General features: G+C 35.2%; 2 protein-coding genes across 6 annotated transcripts in view; both read left to right on the plus strand.

Annotated features, from left to right (window-relative positions):
• The first annotated feature begins 1,834 nt into the window (after positions 1-1,834).
• Positions 1,835-10,058, plus strand: LOC107568452 (uncharacterized). The gene is made up of 15 exons (XM_016254421.1): positions 1,835-1,846; positions 1,934-1,964; positions 2,067-2,093; positions 2,268-2,433; positions 2,548-2,651; positions 4,736-4,907; positions 5,093-5,184; positions 5,307-5,481; positions 5,599-5,702; positions 6,470-6,641; positions 6,847-6,938; positions 7,076-7,250; positions 7,350-7,456; positions 9,511-9,682; positions 9,768-10,058. The coding sequence occupies exons 1-15, from the start codon at positions 1,835-1,837 to the stop codon at positions 9,925-9,927; spliced, it is 1,761 nt and encodes a 586-aa protein (XP_016109907.1). The 3' UTR covers positions 9,928-10,058.
• Positions 10,059-10,723: 665 nt separating this feature from the next.
• Positions 10,724-27,373, plus strand: part of LOC107568457 (CDP-diacylglycerol--serine O-phosphatidyltransferase-like) — a 22,384-nt gene continuing 5,734 nt past the window's right edge. Inside the window, exons 1-5 of one of the 5 annotated variants that reach the window (XM_016254426.1) lie at positions 10,724-10,968; positions 13,127-13,190; positions 19,900-19,948; positions 23,563-23,710; positions 23,902-23,999. In XM_016254426.1, coding sequence (XP_016109912.1) covers positions 19,900-19,948; positions 23,563-23,710; positions 23,902-23,999 — 295 coding nt within the window. In that variant the 5' untranslated portion in view covers positions 10,724-10,968; positions 13,127-13,190. Of the gene's footprint in view, positions 10,969-13,126; positions 13,191-19,579; positions 22,809-23,562; positions 23,711-23,901; positions 24,000-27,373 lie in introns of those variants that run through there. The other 4 variants (XM_016254427.1, XM_016254429.1, XM_016254425.1 and 1 more) reach the window with 4 other exon arrangements.

Consider the following 27,373-nt stretch of genomic DNA (forward strand, 5'->3'; position numbering starts at 1 on the left):
CGTTGTCTTGCTGCATGACCCACTTTCTCTTGAGATTCAGTTCTCGGACAGATGCCCTGCCATTTTCCTTCAGAATTTGCTGGTATAGTTCAGAATTCATTGTTCCATCAATGTTGGCAAGCCGTCCTGGCCCAGATGCAGCAAAACAGGCCCAAACCATAATACTACCACCACCATGTTTCACAGATGGGACAAGGTTCTAATGTTGGAATGCAGTGTTTTCTTTCTCCAAACATAACGCTGCTCATTTAAACCAAAATGTTCTATTTTGGTCTCATCCATCCACAAAACATTTCTCCAGTATTCCTCTGGCTTGTCCACATGATTTTTAACAAACTGCATATGGGCAGCGATGTTCTTTTTGGAGAGCAGTGGCTTTCTTCTTGCAACTTTGCCATGGACACCATGGTTGTTCAGTGTTCTCCTGATGATGGACTCCTAAACATTAACATTAGCCAATATGAGAAAGGCCTTTAGTTGCTTAGAAGTTAGCCTGCAGTCCTTTGAAACCTAGTGGACTTTTACACGTCTTGCTTTTAAAGTGTTCTTTGTTGGTGGAGCACTCCTGGGGAGGGTAACAGTGGTCTTGAATTTCCTCCATTTGTACACAATCTGTCTGCCTGTGGATTTGTGGAGTCCAAACTCTTTAGAGATGGCTTTGAAACCTTTTCCAGCCTGATGAGCAACAGCAACTCTTTTTTCTGAAGTCCTCGGAGATCTCATTTTGTTTTTGCCATGATACACTGCCAGATGGACTCTAATTTCACCTTCAAATCAACAGCTAATCCTAGAGATTCACATACTTTTGCCGCTCACAGATATGTAATATTGGATCATTTTCCTGAATAAATAAATGACAAAGTATATATTTTCATCTCATTTGTTTGATTGGATTCTCTTTGTCTACTTTCAGAACTTGCATGAAAAGCTGATGATGTTTTGGGTTATATTTATGCAGAAATAGACAATTGTAAAGAGTTCACAAACTTTCAAGCAGTACCGTATGTTTCTCCTGCTACATATAATGCCTTATGCTGTCAAAAGAAGCAGAATAACACCTGCAAAAGTGACACAAAATCAACCCATATCTAATTTCCTTCACGACCACTGTCTGCAAGGGGGCTATATGAATCGCTTAAAGCCTTTCCCTTGTGACCTGTTTTTTGTGTAATGTATATTGTAAAATGTTACAATCTCTGTTTCTTTCTCTTTACAATGCATGTAACATCTGATCAAATGTCACATTTGACAATCTCACCTTCCCTGTTTCTTTATCAAGAAATAACTAAAGTGAGGAACAAAATATAAGTCTTGGACAAGATTTCCTAAAAGACTATTCTTGTAAGTATATGGATATGTGGGGCAGAGATGGGTGGAGTGTTAGAGGTGAATGAAAGGAGATAAGAAATTAGGACAAATCTGACAACAAAAATGCTACCGGAGGATGGTCTGGGAGGAGCCCACCTGCTTAAAAAGAGAAAGAATTTCAGCAGAGAAAGATGATGATGTTGTGTAGACACTGACTGTGCTCCTTCATTGACGGTCAAATATAGTGGTGTAGATAGCTAGCACAATCATAAGGTAAGACTGGGTGAGATATTTTTTATATTATATCTACAATTATTTAAACCTTTTGAGTGTATTCAATGACTGACTTAGAAGAAATTGAAATATAAATGCAGTGTCACTTACCACTTTTTTTTCAATAGACTTTTAGCAATGCCAAGTATTTTTCTTTTTTAAGATTTAAAGGCACTATAATGGATTTCTTTTTCTTTAGAAAAGAAAAGAAAATCTTTATATGTCCTGTTAGACTCTATTGAAAGCCACAAGAATGAGCATCAAGGTATCATTTATTTTGCATGCTGGTCCAATATTATATTATATTATATTATATTAAAAAGTTTACTAATATGTAATATTTCTTGACAAGGTATTTGCAACTTGGGTGGTTCTTGTTACAAGTAAGTTTGATTAAAAAGGAAGCTGTTGTTAAAACCGCTTAATACTGACATTTGTATTAGAGAAAAAATATGCTAAAACCTCTTGTCTGTCATTACTTATAGGTACACTTATCTCACCTTCCACTCAGGGTAGGTCTGATTTTTCTTCTTTATAATAAAAAAAAGAAAAGAAAAGAAAAAGAAAAAACGTTAAATCGTAAAATCGTATAATGACATCCTGAAAGGTTCTCATGTGGTCACCCTTAAATCCTGTCCTTTTTTTCTTTTTTTGGATATTTGTTTCTTTTTGGTATTTTATTTTAGGTTGTATAACTCAGTGGTTTGACCATGATGACCCTAATGATGGAAATGGAGACAGTGAGCTCTTGGCTGACCTTCTAGATATATATCCTGAACAAATATGTCCAAATCCAATCGATATATATGTAGGGTCTGTCTCTGGCATACCATCATCTCAAACCTTTCAAGTGTGAGTGTACAGTATTAAAAGCATTACAATGGTTTCAGGTATTATTTTGAGCAATATAACAAAAATTATCTTACATGAAGATTTATATGTAGGTTATTCTGTTTTTTTCTGAAGATATGATCCAGCAATTGGGTTTGAGTGCATAAATTCATATCAAGTAGGAGGGTTATGTGACGATTATAAGGTGCGCTTCACTTGCCCAGATGAATGGTGTTCAAGTGAGTGACATTTACACACAAAACAGATTCAGTGTGTTACCAAATAACTGACTAGCAGGTTACAATATCATTACATTTTCTAAAGTGCTTGTTTACATTACATTATAAAAATGTGTACGTACTGTAGGTATAATTTGCACAAATGTCAAGCAAAATAATATCAAAGCTCTAAAATAATTCAGATGTAAGACTAAGAATATGTCAAAAATATTTTGACATTTTCCTTTCTATAACAAATCAATGTTATGAGCTTTTGTTGGGTTTGGATAAGATGATGAAATTTATTAAGTTGGTTTTCCTCTGTTAGAATGCAGGACACGCTGGTTTAACAAAGTTATACCCAGTAAATTTGGAAAGTCTGTGACGCTGCAATCAATCCTGTTGGCATACCCACTACAGGTCTGTGTTGAGCCTATCGCCATTGAGGTGACAACCAACGGTGGGACCTCTGTACTGCCGAATGGAAATTTTCCAGTGTACGACAAACAATTTAGCAAGTTCTATTTTAAACTTCCTTCAGATCAATTAAATAATGATATGGATACATTGTTAATTTAAACACTTATTTGGTGCCTATTTCACCAAATGTGTTTGCATTACTTTTATGCACAGAATATCTGTTGCAGATCGCTTTGTTTAGCCCTTGCAACTCCAACCACTTTCTTTACTGAAATATGGAGTTTAGGAGCAGAAGAGAATGCATGCCCATTGCCCACATGCACATTTGCATTGACAGAAATACTGATTAAACATTTAAATTAGATAGCAGTTCGAGTACTTGTCTGTATGGCTGTGCTTTATCTTAAACACTCACTCTTACATATACAATTGCCCATTAATTTTCTCTGAATTGAAAGAGTGGCTTAGCCAATCTGTCAAGTATCTTAAAAATATGTTTCATAGAGCAGCACATTAAATTGGTGCTTCAAGAGCAGTCACACAATAAAGTGTACTGTGTCTCATCCCATTTACTGTACAAGTTTCACTATGTAATCGGACAGTTCTACATACAAAACACTAAAATTCCTAGCATATTATAAGATGCTTATTTAGATTTTTTTTTGTTTTTGTAAATAATATTAGCAGATGTATTATTTTTTTGCAGATATGACCCAACACAAGGCTTTGCTTGTGTGAATAAACCACTAAATGGATGGTGGTGTCAGGACTACAAGGTCCGTTTCACATGTCCAATGAGTTTTTGCCAACCAAGTATGTATATTAATTTGATCTATATTTTAATACTGTATGTTTAATTTTTTATTTGCCTAACAATTTTCTCTTTAATGTATTCATCAGAGTGCGTAACAAGGTGGTTTGATTCTGACAATCCTGAAACAAATGGAGGCGATTTCGAACTCTTGATTTTCCTCTTCAGTAAGTACCCTGGAGAAATATGTCAGAATCCAATCGGAATAGAGGTTCAGACCGTCTCTAACCAGCCAGCGTATGGCGCAACCGAATTTAATAATATGTGAGTCTATAAAGTTGTAACATTGAGTATGTCAAGAAACAAAACCTTTGTATAAATGTTTGTGTATTTATGATGTTCTTAAATTATTTTGTCTTTTCTGAAGATATATTTCAGCATCTGGGTTTGCTTGCACATACGTAAAACCACAATATTGTGTTGATTATAAGGTGCGCTTCACCTGCCCAGATGAATGGTGTTCAAGTGAGTGACATTTACATACAAAAACAGATCCAGTGTGTTACCAAATGACTAACACTTCACAATATCATTAAATTGTCTAAATTGCTTGTTCACCTTCCATTAAAAAATATAAGAAGTAAAAGAAAACATACTGAAATACGACCAATAGTGTTATGCAATAACTGATTAGTTATGTACAAGATCATTAAACAGTGTACAGATTTTACTCATCTAAAGTTGTGGGAAGGAGAAGAGATTTTGAAAAGTTTTAAGAGTGTGACGAATACATATCATAGAACTAAAATAATTTGTCAGCAAAACTGTGTTAACCTAGACATTGGGTAATTCTTCTACAATAGAAATGGTGATATTGGTCTGATATTTAGATCTTAAATGAGAAGACTTTACCTAGTTGGTTTTCCTCTATTAGAATGTAGGACACCCTGGTTTGACCGAGATGACCCCAGTGGACTAGGAGACAATGAGAAGCTGTCGTTACTCCTGATAAGATACCCACTACAGGTCTGCACTCAGCCCATCGCCATTGAGGTCACAACCGTTAGTGGGAGCCCTGTACTGCCACCTGGAAACAATTTTGTAGTGTATGGTATCATGTATTCTCCATATAAATATGTCCAATTAAAATAGACTATGCTGTTATTTCTTAATGTGATGTCAAATAGACATGAGAAGCTTAATCATTGCTTATTCTATAAAATCTTTTGCACAAAACTGCTTATGAATGCCATTTTGTAAATTCAGCTAATATATTTGTTATTTTCTGTAGATATGACCCATTAAAGGGCTTTGAGTGTGTGAATGGGGCCTGTCAAGACTACAGGGTCCGCTTCACATGTCCATTGAGTTTCTGCAACACAAGTAAGTTTCATAATTCTAATTTATTCAACTTCATTGTGTTGTATAACTTTATTTTGTTTATACTGTAAAGTGGTCCTTTTTTTGGGGTTTAAATTTTTTTTTCTCTGTACTGTATTCTTTAGCGTGTGTAACCAGGTGGTTTGATTCTGACAACCCTGAAACAAATGGAGGCGATTCTGAACTCTTGACTTTCCTGCTCAATAAGTACCCTGGAGAAATATGTCCGAATCCACTTGGAATAGAGGCTCAGACCATCTCTAACCAGCCAGCGTATCAAACTGGAAACATCTTTCATATGTGAGTCTTATCAAATTGTAACATTTTGAGCAAGTCAAGAAACAAAAAGGGATCTTAAATGCAACATGATGTTTGCTTTGTATTATGTTCTAAAAGTGTTTTGTGTGTTTTCTGTAGATATAATCCAACAACTGGGTTTTCTTGCTTAAATGCAAATCAAGGAGGAGGGGTTTGTGCTGATTATAAGGTGCGCTTTACCTGCCCAGAGGATTGGTGTTCAAGTGAGTGCATGTGAGATAATAAAAACTGATTGAATTTATTATATTATATGATGTGACTTTTCTAAACAAATAATAAAACAATATAAATGTGACCCTGGACCACAAAACCAGTCTTAAGTCGCTGGGGTATATTTGTAGCAATAGCCAAAAATACATTGTATGGGTCAAAATTATTGATTTTTCTTTTATGCCAAAAATCATTAGGATATTAAGTAAAGATCATGTTCCATGACAATATTTTGTAAATTTCCTACTGTAAATATATTAAAACGTAATTTTTGATTAGTAATATGCATTGCTAAGAACTTCATTTGGACAACTTTAAAGGCGATTTTCTCAATATTTAGATTTTTTTGCACCCTCAGATTCCAGATTTTCAAATAGTTGTATCTCTGCCAAATATTATCATATTCTAACAAACCATACATCAGTGGAAAGCTTATTTATTCAGCTTTCAGATGTAAAAATCTCAATAAAAAAAAAAAAGTACCCTTATGACTGGTTTTGTGGTCCAGGGTCACAAATACCAAAAGAAATCAGATTGAAATAGGCCCAAGAGTGTTATCCAATAACTGACTAGTTATGTACAAGATCATTAAATAGTGTAGAGATTTTATTCATCATATATTTTATGAAGTTGTGGGAAGGAGATAAGATTTTGAAGAGTTTGACTAAAACATATAGAACTAATGATTTAAATTGTGATATTGGTCTGACATTTTTATCTTAAATGAGAAGACTTTACCTAGTTGGTTTTCCTCTATTAGAATGTAGGACACCCTGGTTTGACCGAGATGACCCCAGTGGACTAGGAGACAATGAGAAGCTGTCGTTACTCCTGATAAGATACCCACTACAGGTCTGCACTCAGCCCATCGCCATTGAGGTCACAACCGTTAGTGGGAGCCCTGTACTGCCACCTGGAAACAATTTTGTAGTGTATGGTATCATGTATTATTCATATAAATGTCTCCAATTAAAGTAGACTATGCTGTTATTTCTTAATGCGATGTCAAATAGACATGAGAAGCTTAATCATTGCTTGCTCTGGATCTTCAAGAACACCTTAGCAAAATATTTTGCACAAAACTGCTTATGAATGCCATTTTGTAAATTCAGCTAATATATTTGTTATTTTCTGTAGATATGACCCGTTACAGGGCTTTGAGTGTGTGAATGGGGCCTGTCAAGACTACAGGGTCCGCTTCACATGTCCATTGAGTTTCTGCAACACAAGTAAGTTTCATAATTCTAATATATTCAACTTCACTGTGTTGTATGAAGGTTTTTTGTTCATATTGTAAAGATGTTTATAATAGTATGTATTATGTCTATGTATAATCGTTTTTTTTTCTCTGTGCTCTATTCATCAGCGTGTGTAACCAGGTGGTTTGATTCTGATGACCCTGAAACAAATGGAAGAGATTCTGAACTCTTGTCTGGCCTTTTCAGTAAGTACCCTGGTTACATTTGTCCAAATCCAATCGGAATAGAAGTTCAGACCATCTCTGGCCAGCCAGCGTATCAAACTGGAAACATCTTTCAAGTGTGAGTCTATCAAATCTATTACATTGCTTTACAGGGCACATGTTTCTGATAGCATTTTTTAGAGAAACAAAACATTAACTCTAATTTTGTCTTGTGAAGGTATAATCCAGTCTTTGGGTTTGCTTGTGTAAATGCAGGCCAAACAGGAGGAGGGCTTTGTGCTGATTATAAAGTGCGATTCTCCTGCCCAGCGAAATTTTGCGCAAGTGAGTGAATTTACACAACAAATACTAAGGAAAGTGGACTGAAAACCAAGAGAGCCTATAGTGGAATGCCAAATTAATTTGTCTACAATTACAATAACATACCATTGAGTTAACATGTCATATATTACCAAAATATATGACCAAAAATCAATGTAGGGTTTGCTTGATGGTTTGTAGTCTGTGAGGACATGAATGTCTGTCCACATACGCAAAGGATCATAGATATTCATAAATATAAATAATAACTATGGCTGCAGATGCACAGTCAACTTGCTTTTTAATTGTTCCCGGACTGGCTTTGACCATGGCGGACCGCTTATGTATAGCAGCCCAAAGAAACATTTGTTAATGTGGCATCTACTTATACATATCTATGGTCCAAACAACAGTAAATGTGTCTGGATCTTAAGAAGGTACCTATAATCAGTGGTGTATAAAGTACCTGAAAGCCATACTCAAGTAAAAGTACAGATATCTTACCAGAAAATGACTTTGGTAGAAGTTGAAGTCACTGTTTAGAATATTATTGAGTAAAGTCTTAAAGTATGTAATATTTATTGTACTTAAGTACAAAAAGTATTTTTTTAATCTTAAACGTACTTAAGTATTGAAAGTAAAAGTACAATTAAATGCAAAATGGAAAAGAAGCAAATAAATATAAAAAATGTCCATACACAGCTTGAGTAGCAAGATTGTGTTCAGTTTTAACTCTTTCTTCTATTTTGTATCTTTGGGTAAGAATAAGAAGCACTTCATCTGGTACTTAGTGTCTTTCATTCCAACATAAGAAAACGTTTCTGGAATCTGCATCTGAAATGGCATTTAGATGTAGGCTATTTACAGTTTATGTATCTCAGAGGGGACATGGATGCATGCAGTTACAGATGCATGAATAGGCCTAATGTTTTGTTTTTAACATAAAACGTTGAATACTGATATCTGAAATAATTTAAAACATGAAAAAAATAGTCGAAATGTGAAATGTGATAGTCGAGCAAGTGACTGTTAATGAGTGAGTCATTGAGATTCAACCGATTCATTCAAACGACTGATTCATTCAGAAACAAAGCACTTGACTGTGTTAATGAGTGAATCACTAAATCATTTTTATCAACCTATTCGTGCAAAAAGCTGATTCATTCAGTAAGTAAACACCGTCCATTGCTCAGAGACGCAAAACAGTGCTGTGATCTTTGTTTGGAACTATTTTCGTTGGTAAAATTGAGCAAAAACAAGCAATATTACGTCTAAAATGTAAGTCACTTGCTTTACTGAACTTGTATAAAATGATTATTAAATGTGTTCATGCTGACATCTGCAGAAAAACGGTCCTCTTTGTGTGATATAGATTTAACTATATTAAATTATATAAATATAAAAAGCATACAGAAGCATTTTTGCCGTCTACAATTTAGAATACCTTGAATTTTTAGTTTTAATAGACTAATAAATCAACGTGCGTGCACTCTGTGTGTGATTTGGTGATATAGCCTACTTGATCATGTCAGATCGCACATCATTACAACAACACTTACCACATTATCACAGACGATGCTGTATCGCACAGCACACCCCAGACTCGACTTGTGGAAAATTAATCATCCACGGTTGTGCGTGCTTGTTTGCACGTGAGCAAAGGTGTTTTTAGGAGTCTAACTTGCAGACGCCAGACCACTGATTCGTCAAACCTGCAGTAAAAGTAAAAGTTGGCTGAAATATAAAAACTCATGTAAAGTACAGATACTCCCAAAAAATACTTAAGTACTGTAACAAAGTATTATTACTTTGTTACATTACACCACTGCCTATAATAATGAATGAATGAATTAAATACTAACACTTTACAATAAGATTGGGTGTCTGTTGCTAAGCATCTAGCAGTAACATTTTAACACTTTTCATACTGTACACTGAATTATTGCCCTTCAAAGCAGGGTCTTATGACCCCAGGTAAAAACCAAGCATCTACATTTACAAGTGTGAAACTTTTCGGTTAAAATTCATAGTATTTGATGTTACATGAAGTTTACTTAACTAGCAATGCCCTGCATCAGGTTGTAGGACATCTTGGTTTGACAGAGATGACCCTGATGATCCAGGAGATAGTGAGATCCTGACAGATATTCAGATAATAATCCCACCAAAGGTCTGCAGTCTGCCCATTGCTATTGAGGTCACAACCATTAGTGGGAGCCCTGCACTGCTGACTGGAAACCTTTTTCAACTGTAAGGCTAAAAATATTATGAACAAATAAAATAATTTCATATGTAATTTTGTAATGATTAAAAGTCATCTGCTCTGATTCTGCAGATTTGACCCACTTCTGGGCTTCAAATGCGTGAATGAACAGCAGGGTGGAGGGGTCTGTCAGGACTACAAGGTCCGCTACACATGTCCGAAAAGTTTCTGCAAGATCCAAGTTCTCTCAAACCTCACAATTGAGGCCACAAACATTCTAGACAAATATTAAGCTCTTGTGAAACTACGTTTTCAGTTTAAATTTCGATGTTATGTTAAATACATTAAACATTTGCATTATCCTTCCCTGTCTCAGCTTTTGTTGTTGTGAGTCAAGTTGTGTTGTGAAATACTTTGTAAGAACATTGGCGGAAACTGTTTAAGGCTCTGTTATGATGATCCCTGCATATCATCAAACTTGTGCATACTTCTATACTTGTTCATTTATAATGTCTAACATTTAAATATATAGTACATGTCAACCATGCTGCTATTTCGTCACAAATAATAGTATTATAAGCATCATGACACATCAACAAAAAAGACACTCTACAATTCACTAGGCAAAGAGAAAACTAGTTCTAGAAATGATAGAACAAAGTTTGTAGTAGGCCAAATAGGTCTTGTTAAAACATAATGAAACACTTTTTTACATTTAACCCACACATACTGTGCAGGTAACTCAGTATAACTTTAACTTATTTTATTGTCTGGAGAATATAGCATAGCGTACGGTGATAATCATTAAAATATTAATAATGAATGATATATAATAATAAAACTGATTACATTTTATATGTGAATTTGACTTATGTTCACTGTCATGTTAATAGTGTTCCCACACATATGAGAATCTGAAAGTGTCCAGCTTTTTTCCAACTCCTCTGTTCTGCATCCTCCTATTCTCGCCGATGGACAAGGCTAGATACAGATGACGCTGAACAGCCGGTTTTTTTTTATACTTTTTTTTTATTATTGTGACGTGCTTAGAGAAAGAACTAGAACTGTTCGACGTCATTTCCGGTGGAATATTCCAGCGAATCCTGCTATGCCTTTAAAGAGAGACGCGCTGTAAACACGCTGGATTCTGGAAAGCGTTGTCTGTGACAGTCAGGTGCAGTCTGTAATATAAATGTAATCTTCGTCCATTTAAAGTCATAACTGTTTTCACTGAATGTGAATTATAAATACTGTGTCGTCGAAGTTTACCACCAAAATACTTTATTTGTCTGCGTTAATTTTGAGTCGCATCCTTCTGTGCTTGACCTTGAAGGTAAGTTTGTTCTCAGAGCGCTTGTTCTCTGTTATCAGGTTTAAAAAAAAAAGACATTTTGATATATGAGACTATATGAGGGCTTTATATTCTTGCTCATGTACGCAACGTAACGCTATTGTTATATTGAAAGGCTCTTGCTCAGTAATACCCTTAATTTAACTACGTAATGGAATAATGCTTGATATTATAAGGGGCACAATAAGAAGCACTGTATATTCATTCAGTGTTTCTATAATAAAGCGCAGAAAAGATTCAGACGCCCATTTTTAATGCTGTACGATACGATAGGTGAGCGCAGAAACCATGACCTGCAAGTTGATATAACGTTACATGACAGTCTCATCAGACTGACTGATGTGGAGTGACTTACACAGTTGTTTATGTAAACTAATAAAACCGAGGTTGCGCATGAATTACGCATACGCAGCCTTTTCAACTTTTCAAGAATTAGCCTACCGAAGATATGATTGTTTTTAGTCATAAAATGCCCGTTTCACCATACAGACGGGCTAACCGTAATAATAACGCATCAATTCCTGTGAATTGGCTAGTGTAGTTATAACAACTTGTGAGAAAAACGGTTTTTCCTCTTAAGTGCGTCAGAGATGGTCTTCGACTCCGTGCATAACAGCCTTATGTAAGAGACAGGTGGTCCAGAGGCAAGAGTGAATGGATCTCATCCCGCCTTCACTTATCACTCTAGTAGTATTATAGGAGGAGTTTTTGTCTTTAATTCATTTGATAGCCTGTTATTGACTAAACATAGCTCTAATGACCCTTTATTTAAAAAAAGGCACTGTTATGATTTAACCTTATAACGTTGTGGGAAGGTCTTAAGGAACTCTTGACTTCAGACAACAAGTCTACTAATGTGATTGAAAACCTGTGATGAACGTTCTAAAATGTGATTAGGCCTATATAATAATTAATAGAAGTAAAAGGTCCAGTTCCAACTTTAAGGCAGGATGACACGGGTGAATAGGGTGATTTAAAAAAAAAAAAATCTTAACAGATATCACCACATTTACAGTCAAACCAAAATTTATTCAGACACCTTCAACATTTCACACATTATCACAGTTTATTCGCTTTAGTTTAGAAAACGGTAATACAATATGACTAGATCTCAGACTGTGCCAGAACATATTCAAACATTCAATCAAACAACTGCATTGCTGTTGCATCTCCGTGCATCTCTCAGAAATCAGAGCTTGGCAAAAGTAATATCCATAGATATTTATAGGTAGATTCCTTATTCGACCTCATCAATTTTACTGGTAGTCCACTGTATGAAGAATTTTTGGGTATAATATGTCACAGTTTACTTTATTTTGCTATCCTCACTTTGCACCCACTAGTAAAAAAAAAATCTAAAATTATATCTGGCATCTGAATAAATTTTGGTTTGGCTGTACATCCCTATTTGATTAATCACAGTACTTTAAAACAATTTATTATTATTATTATTGTTGTGAAATGTTGTGTTTGGATATGCAAATAAGGCATTATCAAGTTTCAAACTTGTAGTTTCATTTTGCTGGCATATTAAATATTTTTACAAACAGGATTTTGGATATCTCTTTTTATCATATAAATCAGAAAAGAAAAGGGGGAAAAGTCAATGTTTTTCTAAATAAAATACTACATAATGATATAATAACAAACTTCTTTGTAAAAACCTATAAACCTATATAAATAGAAATAAACCTGGAAAGTTTTGGTGTATGTAAGTGCTACTGAAGTGGATATTTCTGGCTCAGTGCATCAGAAAGAAATAAATTTTCAGAAAATGGCCTAAAGATATGTATTGTCATTGAAATCTACTGATGCACATAGATAAAGTGTAATAGAGTAAAAAACACTTGAATGTGTATTTTGGATGTTTTCTTTAGAATAGTCTGAAAGAAGAATAAAAGCAAAACAGCTGCAGTCCATTTCAAAATGAAAAACAATGGTTGTAGTGTTTTGCCTTAAGTTGTAAGGTGGGTCTTTAAGACTAGGCCGTACACTTTGGCACTAAAACAAAAAAGCACCATGTTATTACTGTGGTGTGAGAGGCAGTGCTTGAAAGCACAGATTACACCCTGTTATGTGCTGTACGTGATATTATGTTCTTATCTTCATTTGGTAAAGCTGACTTTCTTATTTGATTTAGTTTCAGTGCTGGTTGACGTGGAGAAATCTGTTGACCATCATGATCCTCCTGACTCCAACATCTGGTACGCAAATTAATACTATATGCAAAGCAGTGGCACATGCCATTTCTGCTTCCCACAATAAAGAAAATGGCTGTTTATGTTTAGGATTGTTTCAATGAGTGCCATTAACTGTGTTCTTACATTCAAAAATCTTTGGTAAGGTTTGGGATGGTTGGCACAAGATTGAAACTATGTGAAGCTGTAGAAAAACAAACAAGTGTGGAGTTCCTCATATGCGGAGTGCAGACCTACAGCTTTAGAGGCTCGGTTGCACTTTAACTCAGTGTATTGAGCTGGATTTAAGCCCATTTTTGACGGTTTATCCATCACCAAATAAACAACTAAGAGGTTGATGAAATACATTTACATGCAAACTTATGACAAAGCAGTTTTTATAGATAATCGAATAGTTGTTTCGTAGCAATTGGCTTGTATATCTGTTAACTGGAACATATGGGCCCTAGTTTTTATGACTATGGTGGTGTTTGTCCCATAGTTTCTTAGACTAGCTGCCAGATAAGTTCTTGGTTTTAACTGTTACCAGGTTACACTGAGGTTCAGTTACACGACTTAAGTTATGCCTTTCTATATGTACAGTATTATACAGTGTTGGAGAAACAGATAAATGTTAATCCTGTCAACCCTGGCTTCTGTCACATGGAGCAGAGGAACTAGACATGCACAAAGACCTGCGTTAATGGCTACTTGGGGTCTTTAGGCGAAATATAGCCTAGTTGCAATGCTCTTTGATGTTCCTGTTAGTTGTTAAGATTACACTCCCACAACAAAGGAAGTCCTTCCCTTTCATCACCTCATCCTTCATTATACTTTGGACTAAGTTCTCGTTCTTTCTCTAGTAGGGCTGGGCGATATGGCCAAAAAAATTATCACGATAAAATTTTTCATATCAGTCGATATCGATAATTATCACGATCAATTTCAAATCTTTATTTCTTTTAAGTTTAAAGGCAAAATTCTGCTCCATAAGGGAAAGTTGTAGAAACCAGACAGTTAATTGTGGTTTTAAACTCTTTATGGTCAGAACATGATAAACACTTCACGTTTTTTGAATTCTTTACACTTTTGCAGTAATTTTTTCTTAACAACATATATATCTTAATGGAAAAATTAATTTCTTAGTTTATGCATCTTCTAATGAGTGATATGGTTTCAAATTATGAAAAAGGTTTGTGTAGCCTGACTTTGATGATGCATATCATAAGCACAGTTTGCAGTGCAGTCTGCAAAAACAATAATAATATTACATTTTTTGTCTCTTAGAAATGCACATTTGACAGTAGCTTGAGTTGACAGTAGTAGTAGCTTGAGTTAGGATGCAGATGTATTATTCTGACTAGGGGTGTGCCCGAATCCGAATACCTTATTTGGAAAGCACGGATAATGGCTTCAAAATGAATAAAGGATAACGAATAATTCTGCTGAATAATATTCGCCTGAGGCTGGAACAGTCACCCTTTGTGTTTGCTGGATAACAGGTGAGCCAGGGGATCAGTGCGATATTATACATAAACCTCTAAAGTTACTATGCAATAATGAGTGTGTGAAGTGAAAGAATGTAAACTTTATGAATGAAATGGGCGCAAATCAAACAACTGCATTGCTGTTGCATCTCCGTGCATCTCTCAGAAATCAGAGCTTGGCAAAAGTAATATCCATAGATATGTATAGGTAGATTCCTTATTTGACCGCTCCAAGCACATGGACGCGTCCGCCATCTTGGAATGGTCTATATGTCATCACTCACAATAAAAATCAATGAGTTTCAAGAAGATGCAACAACATTGTGCAGCCTAAATTTAAATTCCTGAAGAAACTGGATAAACTTTCACAGGTAAAAATGTGTTGGTTTGTGTTTTTAAAATTTATTAACTCAATATGACAGGTTTTCAAACTAAAGTAGGCCTACCTTTTAAATGCCTTGTTTGCTAACAGCTTCCTCTTGTTGTATTGTGTTAGTTTAGCAAAAGCATTTCTGAAGTCTACTGAAGATATATATTATTCATATATGCGTATAACTACAGTTGTAGTGCAGATGCACCAGCAACTTGCTCTCAAGTATTCACGGACTGCCTTTGACATTCCAATATGGTGGACAGCTTACGTATAGCGGCCCATAACAGTCGCTAATGAGGAATCTACCTATACATACAGTATCTATGGTAATATCAACTAAAATACTACATCATATACATTCTACTATTTGTGTATATTTAAATGTCAATGATTTAAACCTTGTACGATATGATACATGAATAAATGGAATAAGCACAGCCGCGTTGCTATCTCTCAAAAACCAAATCAGCTCTCTATCAAGAATAGTCTATCAACAACTTAGATACATATACATTTTCTACTAGGCCTACACGTTTTCTTCTTTATCTTTTGCTGGTTTGCGTGGCACACATACATTTGTTTAGTGAAGTTAAAAAAAACTCTTAAAGATTTCTGCGTAATGAAAATGCGCCTTGAATTAATTCAGTCTTGTTCAAATGATCACAAAACGTTTGTCATAAAATCTCTCTGCTTGTATGGTACATTTATTTTTAGAAATTATTAATTTTATATTTTAGAACACTGCATAGGGCAAATAGTCGAAACACAAATATTTTTCCATATTCTGTTCTCTTTTTTCCATTTAAGTGAAATTCTGTACTTTGCGCAGGAACCGGTGAGCCAAAGGAAAGTATGATAATTTACATAAACCTCTAAAATTACTACGCAATAACGCAGGGGCGCGGGAAGATGCTTTCGGTTGGGGGTGCTGTGTGTGTCCGTGTTGGGGGGGGGGGCACTAGCGTCATGTGTTCATCAGGATTAGGCTAATCATCCCATATAGAAAACATCACAAGTAAAATTAATAATGTTTCTAAAGATAAACATGGGTTTATTATAGCCCACGTACAATTTACATTTCAGAGATCATTACAAATAAATTATTAAATGCTAAAACTGAATAAATTTAAATGAACAAACCTGGCATTGCATTTGCAACCATGTGAAAACAGGGGGTGCTGCAGCCCCCTCAGCACCCCTACTTCCCGCATCCCTGCAATAAGGAGTGTATGAAGTAAATTAGTGTAAACTCTATGAATGAAAAAAGTGCAAAAAAAATAGCAGTGTTGCAGTTGCCTTTTTCCATGCATTTCCTAGAAATTACTTGAATCAATTTCCATTTACAAACTGTGTAGGAACCCTTACTGTTTTAATTTGTAGATATTTAAATATTTATTTATTGGACCATGAAAGGTCCCCAAACTGTGATTCGAACTCACGTTGCCGAAGTACAACTGCACTACATCTCGAAGCACTGCCTATAAAGGGTATCAGCTCCGACTGTTAGAAGATATTAAAATAAATGTTATAATCATTTAAAATATATATATTTTAGTTAAACATGCATATTTGTTCAGTGATAACTATGATAAAAAAAAAAGATAGGCTGTAAAACCATAGACATAATGATCTTCTCAAGTAACTGTACGAACGTCCAGATCAATTCCCGCCCACTACCGGTTTTATCCGAATCCAGATACAGATATGAATAATTTTGTGATTGTTAAAGATACAGTTACAGATACAAATACTGACTCCGCTGCACACCCCTAATTCTGACTTTGAGTTTTATTAAAATTAACCACTGGTCTTCCATAGTAGCATACATTTAGATCATAACCACAGTTAAAACCACACATACAGCACCTCAACACCATGGTAAAAATGTAACTATGTACCTATGGTTCTCTAGGTATTTGTATGAATACATTTATATTTGTCTAAATACATTTAGTATAAATGCACACTATACACTATAGCTTAACAAACAAATGCTGTAATTATATTCCATTACTACTTTAATACATTTAATTCATGTCTACATTAATTATATAATAAAATTCTATATGAATATCCCACATTTCTGCCACAATACCATGGTGCAGTTACTACAGTAAAAGCCATGGTAAATGATGGCGATTTGTAGATTGAAAAGCTTGTTTGTTAGCGCTGTTTCATCTGGCTTTAAACTAAATCACCAAGTTATTTGTTTTCTTCGCTGAATTCAAACACTTCACACTGGATCTCACAGCGCTGTATAGTGCTCGCGTGACCAAGGCTTATCAGCGAGTAAACGCATCTACTCTAGTGAGCTCATGTTGCGCTGCCATTTGAACTTTGAGCCGAGCGGATAAATGCTCCATGTGTTGCGCGGCTCAAATGAGTAGCACTGTTTCGTTCCGCTTATGGCGCATAAACATTTATCGAACTCTTGTTATCGTTTTATCAAGGAAAATTATATCGCGATAATTATCGTTATCATTTTATTGCCCAGCCCTATTCTCTAGGTAATATGTAGTTTGAGGTTTACTACTATCTAGTGTTATCTAAAGCCAAGTTCACACTACACGACTTTAAACGTTGACAGATAACTGTGCTGTTCAGACTACATGACTTGCTGTCTGTCTTGAAGTCGTTGTGGTGTTCACACTACATGACACTACATAAATGATCCGCAACAGGGGTCACACACACCACACGAGCTGACAACAACTCTGTCACCCAATGACTCTATCCATTCCCCAAACCACGTTTTGTCATGAAAACACACGTGAGAAGTTGAACGGGAATGACACGTTTATTTGAAAATGGACGTCGGGAACGGATTAGTGCTGCAAGCTGTTTGCGTGATGATTTGTTCTGAAAAAATTTGCTCCATTTCTTGTATCCAAACTTTTCTCAAAGCCATGTTGCTGCTGCTGTTTTTCTTCCGCTGACCTCAACCTAGTGATGGCCGCTTTTGAAACACTGCTTCATGAAGCTTCGAAACCTTTGCAAATCAATTGTTCCGAAACAGTGGTTCGGAGCGTGTATCAAAATGCAGTAAACGAGGCTTCGTTACGTCATAACTGTTTCGAAATTTCAATAGTTCGCCTTAGGGGGGGCGATCTCTGTGAACCACTGCATCAGCGTCTATGGTTATACGATCTCGGATCAGTTTGATAAATTTGTAAACATTTTTAATGAGACATTTGTGTAGTTAAAAGGATGAGTAGTAGTTAATAGTCTCTTACTGGCCTGTTTAGACAAGCTCTCCATAAAACAAACAAAACAAGCCCTTGCAAATTAATAATTATTATTTTAAAGACGCATAGGCCTATTATAGAGACACTTCATTTTTAATAGTATTTTATTATTTATTATAGTTTCAAAAAAGCGTTTTTATTGGGTTTGTAAAAGCTGTTTTTATGCATGTTTTGGTCTGAGTTTTTGTTGCATTTATACAGTTTTGACCAGCAGGCGTCACCAGCTTGTGGTGTTTCAAGCACTTCTAAACAGTGAATCATTTTGCGAAGCAATTGGTTCAGTTGATTCGAAGCTTCAAAATGGTTAGTTTCTCCCATCACTACCTCAACCCATGCCTTGCTCTCTCATTGGCTGTAGTTCGTCATGACACCTGACACCATGTGATGTCGAGTTGTCCGACAGGTCCAGATATTAAGCATATTTGTTTGGCATCGCCGTCGAGTCAACGAGCCTCTTTGATGCATCATTGAGTAGTTCGTTGTTGAGATTTCCCACGATCACATCTCCACCTGTCGGCGAGCTGGTTGACTTGCAAATCGGGCTTAAAATCCTGTAGTGTAAACTTGGCTTAAGGGTCTGTAAACAGGAAGCTCCATAAATTGATACTGTGATTGTTAAACAATTTGACAGTGGCACAAGCAAACACAATGCATAACTAGTAATTCTGAATTACTAGTGCCATGGCATTGCATTTGTAGATAATAATATGAAAAACAATAATAAGATGCCATTACTTTCATAGTTTACTGCAACACTGTCATGCCACATTTAATCTATTAGTTCTGATAGTCCAATACTGGTGTATTTTGCATCATTTTGTGCAAGGCATTTTACTTTTTGAAACTTGGATCATTATTTTTCACACATAATAGGCTATCCTGACTTTAAATGAAAGCCTTTTGCATTTACATGTAGTGTAAAAATGAAAGACACCATTTGGTTGAACTATAATAGGTCAATTCACTACTGTTTGAAAATTTGGGACCGGTAAGTCTCTTAAGCTCACACTCAAAAGGTTGCATTTATTTGATCAAAAATACAGTAAAAACTAAAATTGAGAGAGAACTTTTCTGTTTTTATATATTTTAAGATGTAACTTATTTCAGTGATGGCAAAGCTGAATTTTCAACAGTCATTGCTCCAGTCTTCAGTGGCACATGATCCTTCAGAAATCATTCTAAAATGGTGCTCATTAAATATTTCTTAATGTTGAACAGTTGTGCTAATTAATAATTTTTTAGTATTCTCGGATGAATAGAGAGTTCAAAATAATAGCATTTATTTTTAAAATTACAAATATCTTTACTGTCACTTGATCAAATGAATGCATCCCGGCTGCATAAAAGTATTAATTGCTTAAAAAAAATTCTACTGATCCCAGACATTTCAATGGTAGTATGTGCTTTCACTACCAATATAATCCATAATAGACTGCTTGCTTTAAGCAGCTTTATTAATTTAAGATTGTTATTCTCAACAAATATCAGACATGCTTTAATATAACTTACAAACTTTATAGAAAACATTTGAAATGAGAGGTCTAATTGCCTCAAAGTACAAAGAACGTTAAGCTCTATGGTGAATTATGTATGTTGGCATGTGCTGTGTCTCATTGACTGTTTTCTTTCAGATGAAGAGTCGCTTGAAATCAACTGGCTTTGGAGTCACATCAAGTTCAGGTTACAAAACACAATAGCAGGAACCCTTCCTTAAAGGTGGAGTGTGTACTTCTTTATATTTAAGAATACTCCCAGTTTAATATGCAGAGACAGCTATAAGTAAAGTATTCACTGGTTGAGTCCCCCTAAAAGTGTAAACACTCTGGTTTTATGGCACTATCAAAACATCGCTCTGTTGGTTTGAGCAGCCTGGCATAGCAACATTGGCACAATGAATAGTGTGGGTTTGGGGCAGAGCTATCTGTTTTGCTGACCAGTGGCAAACGGGGGGTGTTCGATCACTAATGACACAAATTACATACTTCACCTTTAAACCTTTTTGATGTCTTTGTAAATGTTAGGCTTTTTTTTGTATTACTGAACTTAAAAGTTTACACTTAATGACACATGTGCATGTGTTCTTGCATGCTTCTCTCACCTAGAAAAGCAGCACATGCCAAAGAAAAATACATGGATTGTCATGCATAGACATTTTAGTGTTTTTTGTCATAATACACTATATGGACAAAAGTATTGGGATACACCTCTTAATTACTGAATTCAGGTGTTTCATTCAGACTCATTGCCAAAAGTGTATAAAATCAAGCACCTAGCCATGCAGTCTGCATTTAGAAACCTTTGTGAAAAAAATGGGTCGTTCTGAAGAGCTCACTGATTTCAAGTGTGATATTGTGATAGGATGCCACTTTTGAAACAAGTCAGTTCATGACATTTTATCCCTGCTAGATATCCCACAATCAGCTGTAAGTGGTGTTGTTGAAAAGTGTAAGCGTTTAGGAACAGCAGCAACTCAGCCATGAAGCAGAATACCACATAAAGTCACAGAACAGTGTGATGAGTGATGAGGCGCATAATGAGCAAAAGTCACCAAACACTCTGCTGAATTAATCCATAGCTAAATAGATCAGAACTTCCATTGGCATTAATATCACCATGAAAACTGTGCAGTGGGAACTTCACAGAATGGACAATGGAGAATTCCATGAACGAGCAACTGCATGCAAGCCTCACATCACCGTGTACAATGCCAAGCGTCAAATGGAGTAGTGTAAAGCATGCAGCTACTGGACTCTGGAGCAGAGGAAGCGTGTTCTGTGGAGTGACGAATCATGCTTCTCTGTTTGGCAGCCTGATGTGTGAGTCTGGGTTTGGAGGATGCCAGAAAAATGCAACCTGTCCGACTGCATTTTGCCAACTGTAAAGTTTGGGAGGAGGAGGGATAATAGTATGGGTCTGATTTTCAGGGGTTGGGCTAGGCCGCTTACTTCCACTGAAGGGAAGTTTTAATGCTTCAGCATACCAAGACATTTTTAGACCTTTTCTATTCCAGCATGACTGTACACCAGTGCACAAAGCAAAGTCCATAAAGAGATGATTAAATTAGTTTGGTGCAGAAGAACTTGACTGGCCTGCACAGAGCCCTGACCTCAACCCCATTGAACAACTTTAGGATGTACTGGAATGGAGATTGCGAGCTAAGTCTTTTCGTCCAACATCAGTGTCTGACCTCACAAATGCTCTACTGGATGAATGAGCAAGAATTCCCACAGAAACACTCCACAATCTTATGGAAAGCCTTCCCAGAAGAGTGGAAGTCATTATATATCTGCAAAGGGGGTACCAACTCCGTATTAATGTCTGTGCATTTGGATGTTTGTATTATTTGTTTGTATTTAGGTCAGGTGTCTCAATACTTTTGTCCATAAAGTGTATCTGCTAATGGGGGATTTGATTCTCTACTAACATCCCAATAAAGATATTTCAAATACATACTGCATAATGAATAAAATGTGACCCATGATTATGTGAATTTCTCTAGCAAAACACACATTCAACCACTTGAGATGTTCATTTAGAATTTATGCCCACTGATTTGCTCCAACACAAAGACCTCTTTGTGTGACTTCATTGAAAATCACTGCAGTGTTCCAGTGGCAAAACAGTCTTGGCCACACATAAAGAAAAGCACTCGAATTTTAACAAGTCTTTCTTGCTTATTTGACCTGTTTTTAGAATATTTACTGTTAATATTATTTTCATTTTGTAGCACAATGTGAATCTGAATGTACACATTTAGCTATCATCTATATTATATATCATTCTCAGTAGCTCTTCTAGGTGAAATTGCTGTAACAGTGATTGGATTCAGTAAAAACTGGCAATTTAAATGGTTGATTAGTGAATGATTTATGAGAATGCTGCTTCAAGATATGAATCTGCAGTGCACTGCATGATTGCCAGTTGTCGTGGGTGTGAGTAAGCATAACTTTTTGTACAAAGACAGACATCTCATTTTAAAAATGGTGATGTCAGCCATTTTTAATAACCCCTCAATCAAATGTTTGTCAAAGCAGCACCAAATTCTCTTAGGGTAAGGTATTGATGCTTTAACCATCACTAGGGGTTTCTAGGTGTCTTTTAGGCATTGTTCACACTGGCAGCCCAAATGTGTGTTTTTTTTTATAGCCCAAATGCCATGATGTACATAAGCAAAAAGCTCTTTTCCAGCTCTCTCCCTACATCTAGTTTGCTGCATCTGGTTGGGAAAATGACTGATTGAATGAAATCTGTTGCTTAGACAGTATTTCTTAAATATTGGACTTGAACAACAAATGTCTGCAGTGTGAACATAACCTTTTTCTACAGCTTTAGTTTGTCAGATTAGAGGGCTGATGACTTTAGATCAATGTGATGTTTGAATTGTAAATGAGTCATAACTTCAGTAATGTTCTCTCACAAAAATGTGTCATTTGATGTGGTAATAGTGCCTTGTGGTTTTGGTGTACAGAGGGATGAGCAGACATTTGTAATCACATTGTTTGATCATATCTAATAAGTGAGCAAGAGTTGCATTCTATTGGTAAGTGAATGTTTTTTTGTTTTTTTTACCTCAGCATGTCTTTTGTGCATATTTAATTACCCTTTGAATGCCATTTTTATTTTGGAGAAAAAAGTAAAAATTTAAAATCATTGTAGAAATTAAAAACATTTTTAAATGTTTTTAATTTCTACAATGATTTTAAATTTTTACTTTTTTCTCCAAAATTACACTTTGTACACTTTTTTTGTTTGTTTATTTAACATCTTCATGGAGCAGTTAACTTTTAGGATAATTTTTTTTATGGTGAGGGCATAACGTCTATAAAGAATATCCCCGCCTGTCTTGACATAGTTTTACATGTATTATTTCACATTGCAACTGTATAGTTTTATTATTAACATAATGTATTTTTTTTGTGCAAAGGCATCGGCTATAGTCATGCATGTTAAAGAGAATCATAGATTATAATATAAAAGGTTTTTTTTCCCCCTGACAAACATGGCTTTAACACTTTCTGCAATAAGTGAGAGAATCATTGGTGGTCATTTATTTAATATGTTAAAATGACCATGTTATTAAGTTTTAGAGAAATTCAGTGAATAATTACAAACATCACATGTTTAGATTATGGAGGAATTTGTACTTTAGAGTTAATTAACAGATATTTTAAAGTTTAACTAGTTTACTTTGGTGGAATCCAGTCAATTAAACACTCCTTTAATATATTTTTACGTAACTGAGAACTCTCCAAACCACGAACTGACAAATTCATGCTCATGTTTCTTTTTGGTAGCCTTTTTCCAGGACGCTAACAAACTGCTCCTAAACGAACAAGCTAACTGGGTGCATCTAAAGGAGTTTGCCCGTAAAAATGCTGCCAACGCTCTTTCTGTTGCCAACATGCTCATGGGCATGGCCTCAATCCTCTGCAGTCTCAATGGGTATGCATTCATGCTTTTGATTTGTACTGCACAGAGAAAACCAAATGCATACAAAAATACAACAATAAAAATTCATAAAGTAAATGTTGTGTTACAGTAGAAAGAAGGAATTTCAAAGTGAAGTTTGTTTTGTTTAACTTTCTCATTGTTTTGTACTTTCTTTATGTCCCTGCCACCGTTGTTATTCACAGCCATCATCATGCCGCGTGCTGGCTGGTTCTGATCGGTTATCTGCTGGATTTGGCAGATGGAGCGGTTGCTAGGCAACTAAATGCGTGTTCTGCACTGGGTGAGTAGTGTTGAGTGTCCTTAAATACAAGGGAGTGAGGCCAGGGGTGAGTCTTGTTGCTTTAGATATCTTCTGATGCTTTCATCTACAGTCCCCTTACAGAGTACCACTTAAAAATAAAATGAAGGGAAGGAATAAATGATCAGTTCAATTCAATTCCTGGAGGGCCGGAGCCCTGCCGTTTTGTTCCAACCCTGCTCCAACACACATACCATGTAGTTTACAAATAGGACTTGATTAGTTGGATCAGGTGTGTTTAATTAGGGTTGAATCTCAACTCTGCAGGGCTCCAGGAATTTAGTTTGACTTCCCTGCTTTATATATTGGATTAATAATCTATTGGATTAATAATCCAAATGTAAACATGTAAAAAAACAAAAACCAGTTGGCAAATTGTTGCGGAAAGCCATTTGAAATGAGAATTTTAATGTTTTCTTTTTTTTTATTATTATTTATTATAGTTTTAGAGCCATTATTACCACCATACAGTGTGTTTCTCCAGGACCACAGTCCTACAAAAGCAGACTACAAGACAAACACAGTTTAAATCAAATTAAATAAACTACTAAAAATGTAAATAAAAAATGCAAAAACAAGTGTACAAGTGCAAAAAGCATGGTACAGAACAAAGCACAGTGACGACAATGCAGCGATGTCTGTTAGAGTGGTAACACTTTACATTAAGGTTCCCTTTATAAAGTGTTTATAAAGGTGCTCATAAATGACTAATAACTCATTTACAAATGCATTATAAATCATTGATAAGCAGTTATAAATGCATGAATAAAAAATGTGATTTTAGTGCAATACGTGCCAAATAGTGAGCCATTTTTAACTCACATATTTATTAATACTTATTTCATTCAAAACCGGATTCCTGATTTATTTCTTGATGCAGCAAAAATGTACATTTATAGTGAGACTGAAGGGTGTTGTATTTGTGGTTCTCTCATTTATATCTCATGACTCGTGTCACTTTTTGTACAATGTTTCTTACCAGAATCTACTCTGTACCTTATCCATGATACGCTGCAAAAGTTCATGATGCCTATCCACAGCAGTGATTAGAAACTGATATATTTTGTTTATCAAGATGAAATTATCAAACTTCATTTTGGGGCGGAAAAAAATCACATCCATGGCTTGATGAAATATCAATAATATATATTTTTTAATTCCAATAGTAGTTACCTGTGAAACTTAATGTAAATAATTTATGAATTAATTATAAACGTTAATAACCTGTAAAATGAACACCTGTGAACCATTTATTAATTAGTTATAAACGTTAATATCCCGTTAAAGTGAACCTTAATGTAAAGTAAACACCTTTGAACCATTTATTAATGAGTTCTAAACGTTAATAACCTGTGAAAGTGAACCTTAATGTAAAGTGAACAGCTGTGAACCATTTATTAATGAGTTATAAATGTTAATAACTTCTAAAAGTGAACCTTAATGTAAAGTGAACACCTGTGAAACATTTATTAATGAGCTATAAACGTTAATAACCTGTGAAAGTGAACCTTAATGTAAAGTGAACACACTAATCATTTATTTATTATTAATGCACACACTGAAGGGTTTTTTTCCCCTGGTGAAATGTATTTTATTGTTGATGCACTATATCAGTAAACACAACAACTTGAAACAACATTCCTGAGCATACCTGCACACGAAAAGTAGCTTATACAAGTAAACTCACATTAAACAATTCAGGAAAAAAAATAAAGTATTCCACCAAATTATAACTAAGCATCACATCTATATGACAAAAATATTATAGAAATGCAAGCTCAATAAAGGCACCTAAATATTTATATTTTATCTAATTGAACAGTTTTGAAATAATCATTAAATCAATGACCGAAAGCACCGTTACAGAACATTATCATATTAATAAGCAATCAGTAATGATTTTTGATATCACGATAAATCCCACTGTAACTTGAGTGTTTGACTATCCACACTTTCAGTACCTGCGCACGAGCGAACCGTCCGCGGGAGCGCCGTCGCTGTTATTTATTTGTACAGTAACTACATTGAACTAACACAGCGATATCAACACTTGAAAAACAGTCTGCAATGCCACCTCACAGTTAGCTTACCCGTAAAACCAGTAAACACTTATGTGAGATTAAAATTTCACTTCAGAGCACGTTGGAACAGTCCTAACAGTATGACTTCTCTTGAAAAGTGCCTTTGTATCGAATGCTCACCAGCGCCAACTACAGGCTGTGGTACACGCAGGCAACTACAGACACAGGCTTTTGTGATGTGATCCTGAAAGATTATAATAAATATGTATTATATGCAATTAATTCTTTTTTTTATTAGAAGTAGTAGTAGCAACTACTAATAAAAAATATATTGCATATCATATATATTTGTCACAGATTATAGTGAAGGGCTGTGAGGAAGTAGAATTCAGATGCAGCAGTACCTACTATTTTTATTAAGAAGATTATTGAACTCAGAGAAACATAGTAGAACAAACCATCCACATAAAAACAAAATCAGACAACCAAAGATTAAAACTCAGGGCTATAATACACAAGAGCCAAAGGAAAAATGAACAAAACACAACAGATATACAGAATACAAAATACAACAGATTGCAATAATATTAAAATACGACTCTACGCAGAAGACAAACACAAACCTAAACATGACAATAATATATAAATACATTAAGTAACACTTTAGAATAGGGAACACTTATTCACTATTAACTACGGCTTTTCCCTCAATAAATTCCTAATTTGCTGCTTATTAATAGTTAGTAAGATAGTTGTTAGGTTTAGGTATTGGGTATAATTAGGGATGTAGAATAAGGTCATGTAGAATAAGGCATTAATATGTGCTTAATTAGTATTAATAAATGGATAATATTCTAGTAATATGCATGCTAATAAGTAGGGATGCACCGATACCACTTTTTCCAGTACTCGCCCGATACCGATACTTTTATTTTTGGTACTTGCCGATACCGAGTACAGATACCGGTATTTTTATTGCATTTGTACATTTTTTAAATATTGGGTACAGAAACCAAAAGGGTATGTATAATGTTAGTTGGTTAACTTCATTTATCAAATAGATACAGTCAAACCAAAATTTATTCAGACACCTTCAACATTTCTCACATTATCACAGTTTATACGCTATAGTTATGGTAATAAAATATGACAAGAACTCAGAGTTACACTGTGTCAGAACAAATTCATCTTGATAATGTTAGCCAAAATCAACCAAAATAATTCAGACAGCTGTTAGTATGACAGTATTTACACAACTATGATTACTTTGTCGGGCAACCTTTAGCCTCAATGACAGCCTGTAGTCTCCTGGGCATGCTGTCACCCAGCTTCATG

Source organism: Sinocyclocheilus grahami, unplaced genomic scaffold (genome assembly GCF_001515645.1).
Source record: "Sinocyclocheilus grahami isolate Dianchi unplaced genomic scaffold, SAMN03320097.WGS_v1.1 scaffold1246.1, whole genome shotgun sequence".
In the NCBI taxonomy this organism is placed as follows: Eukaryota; Metazoa; Chordata; class Actinopteri; order Cypriniformes; family Cyprinidae; genus Sinocyclocheilus; species Sinocyclocheilus grahami.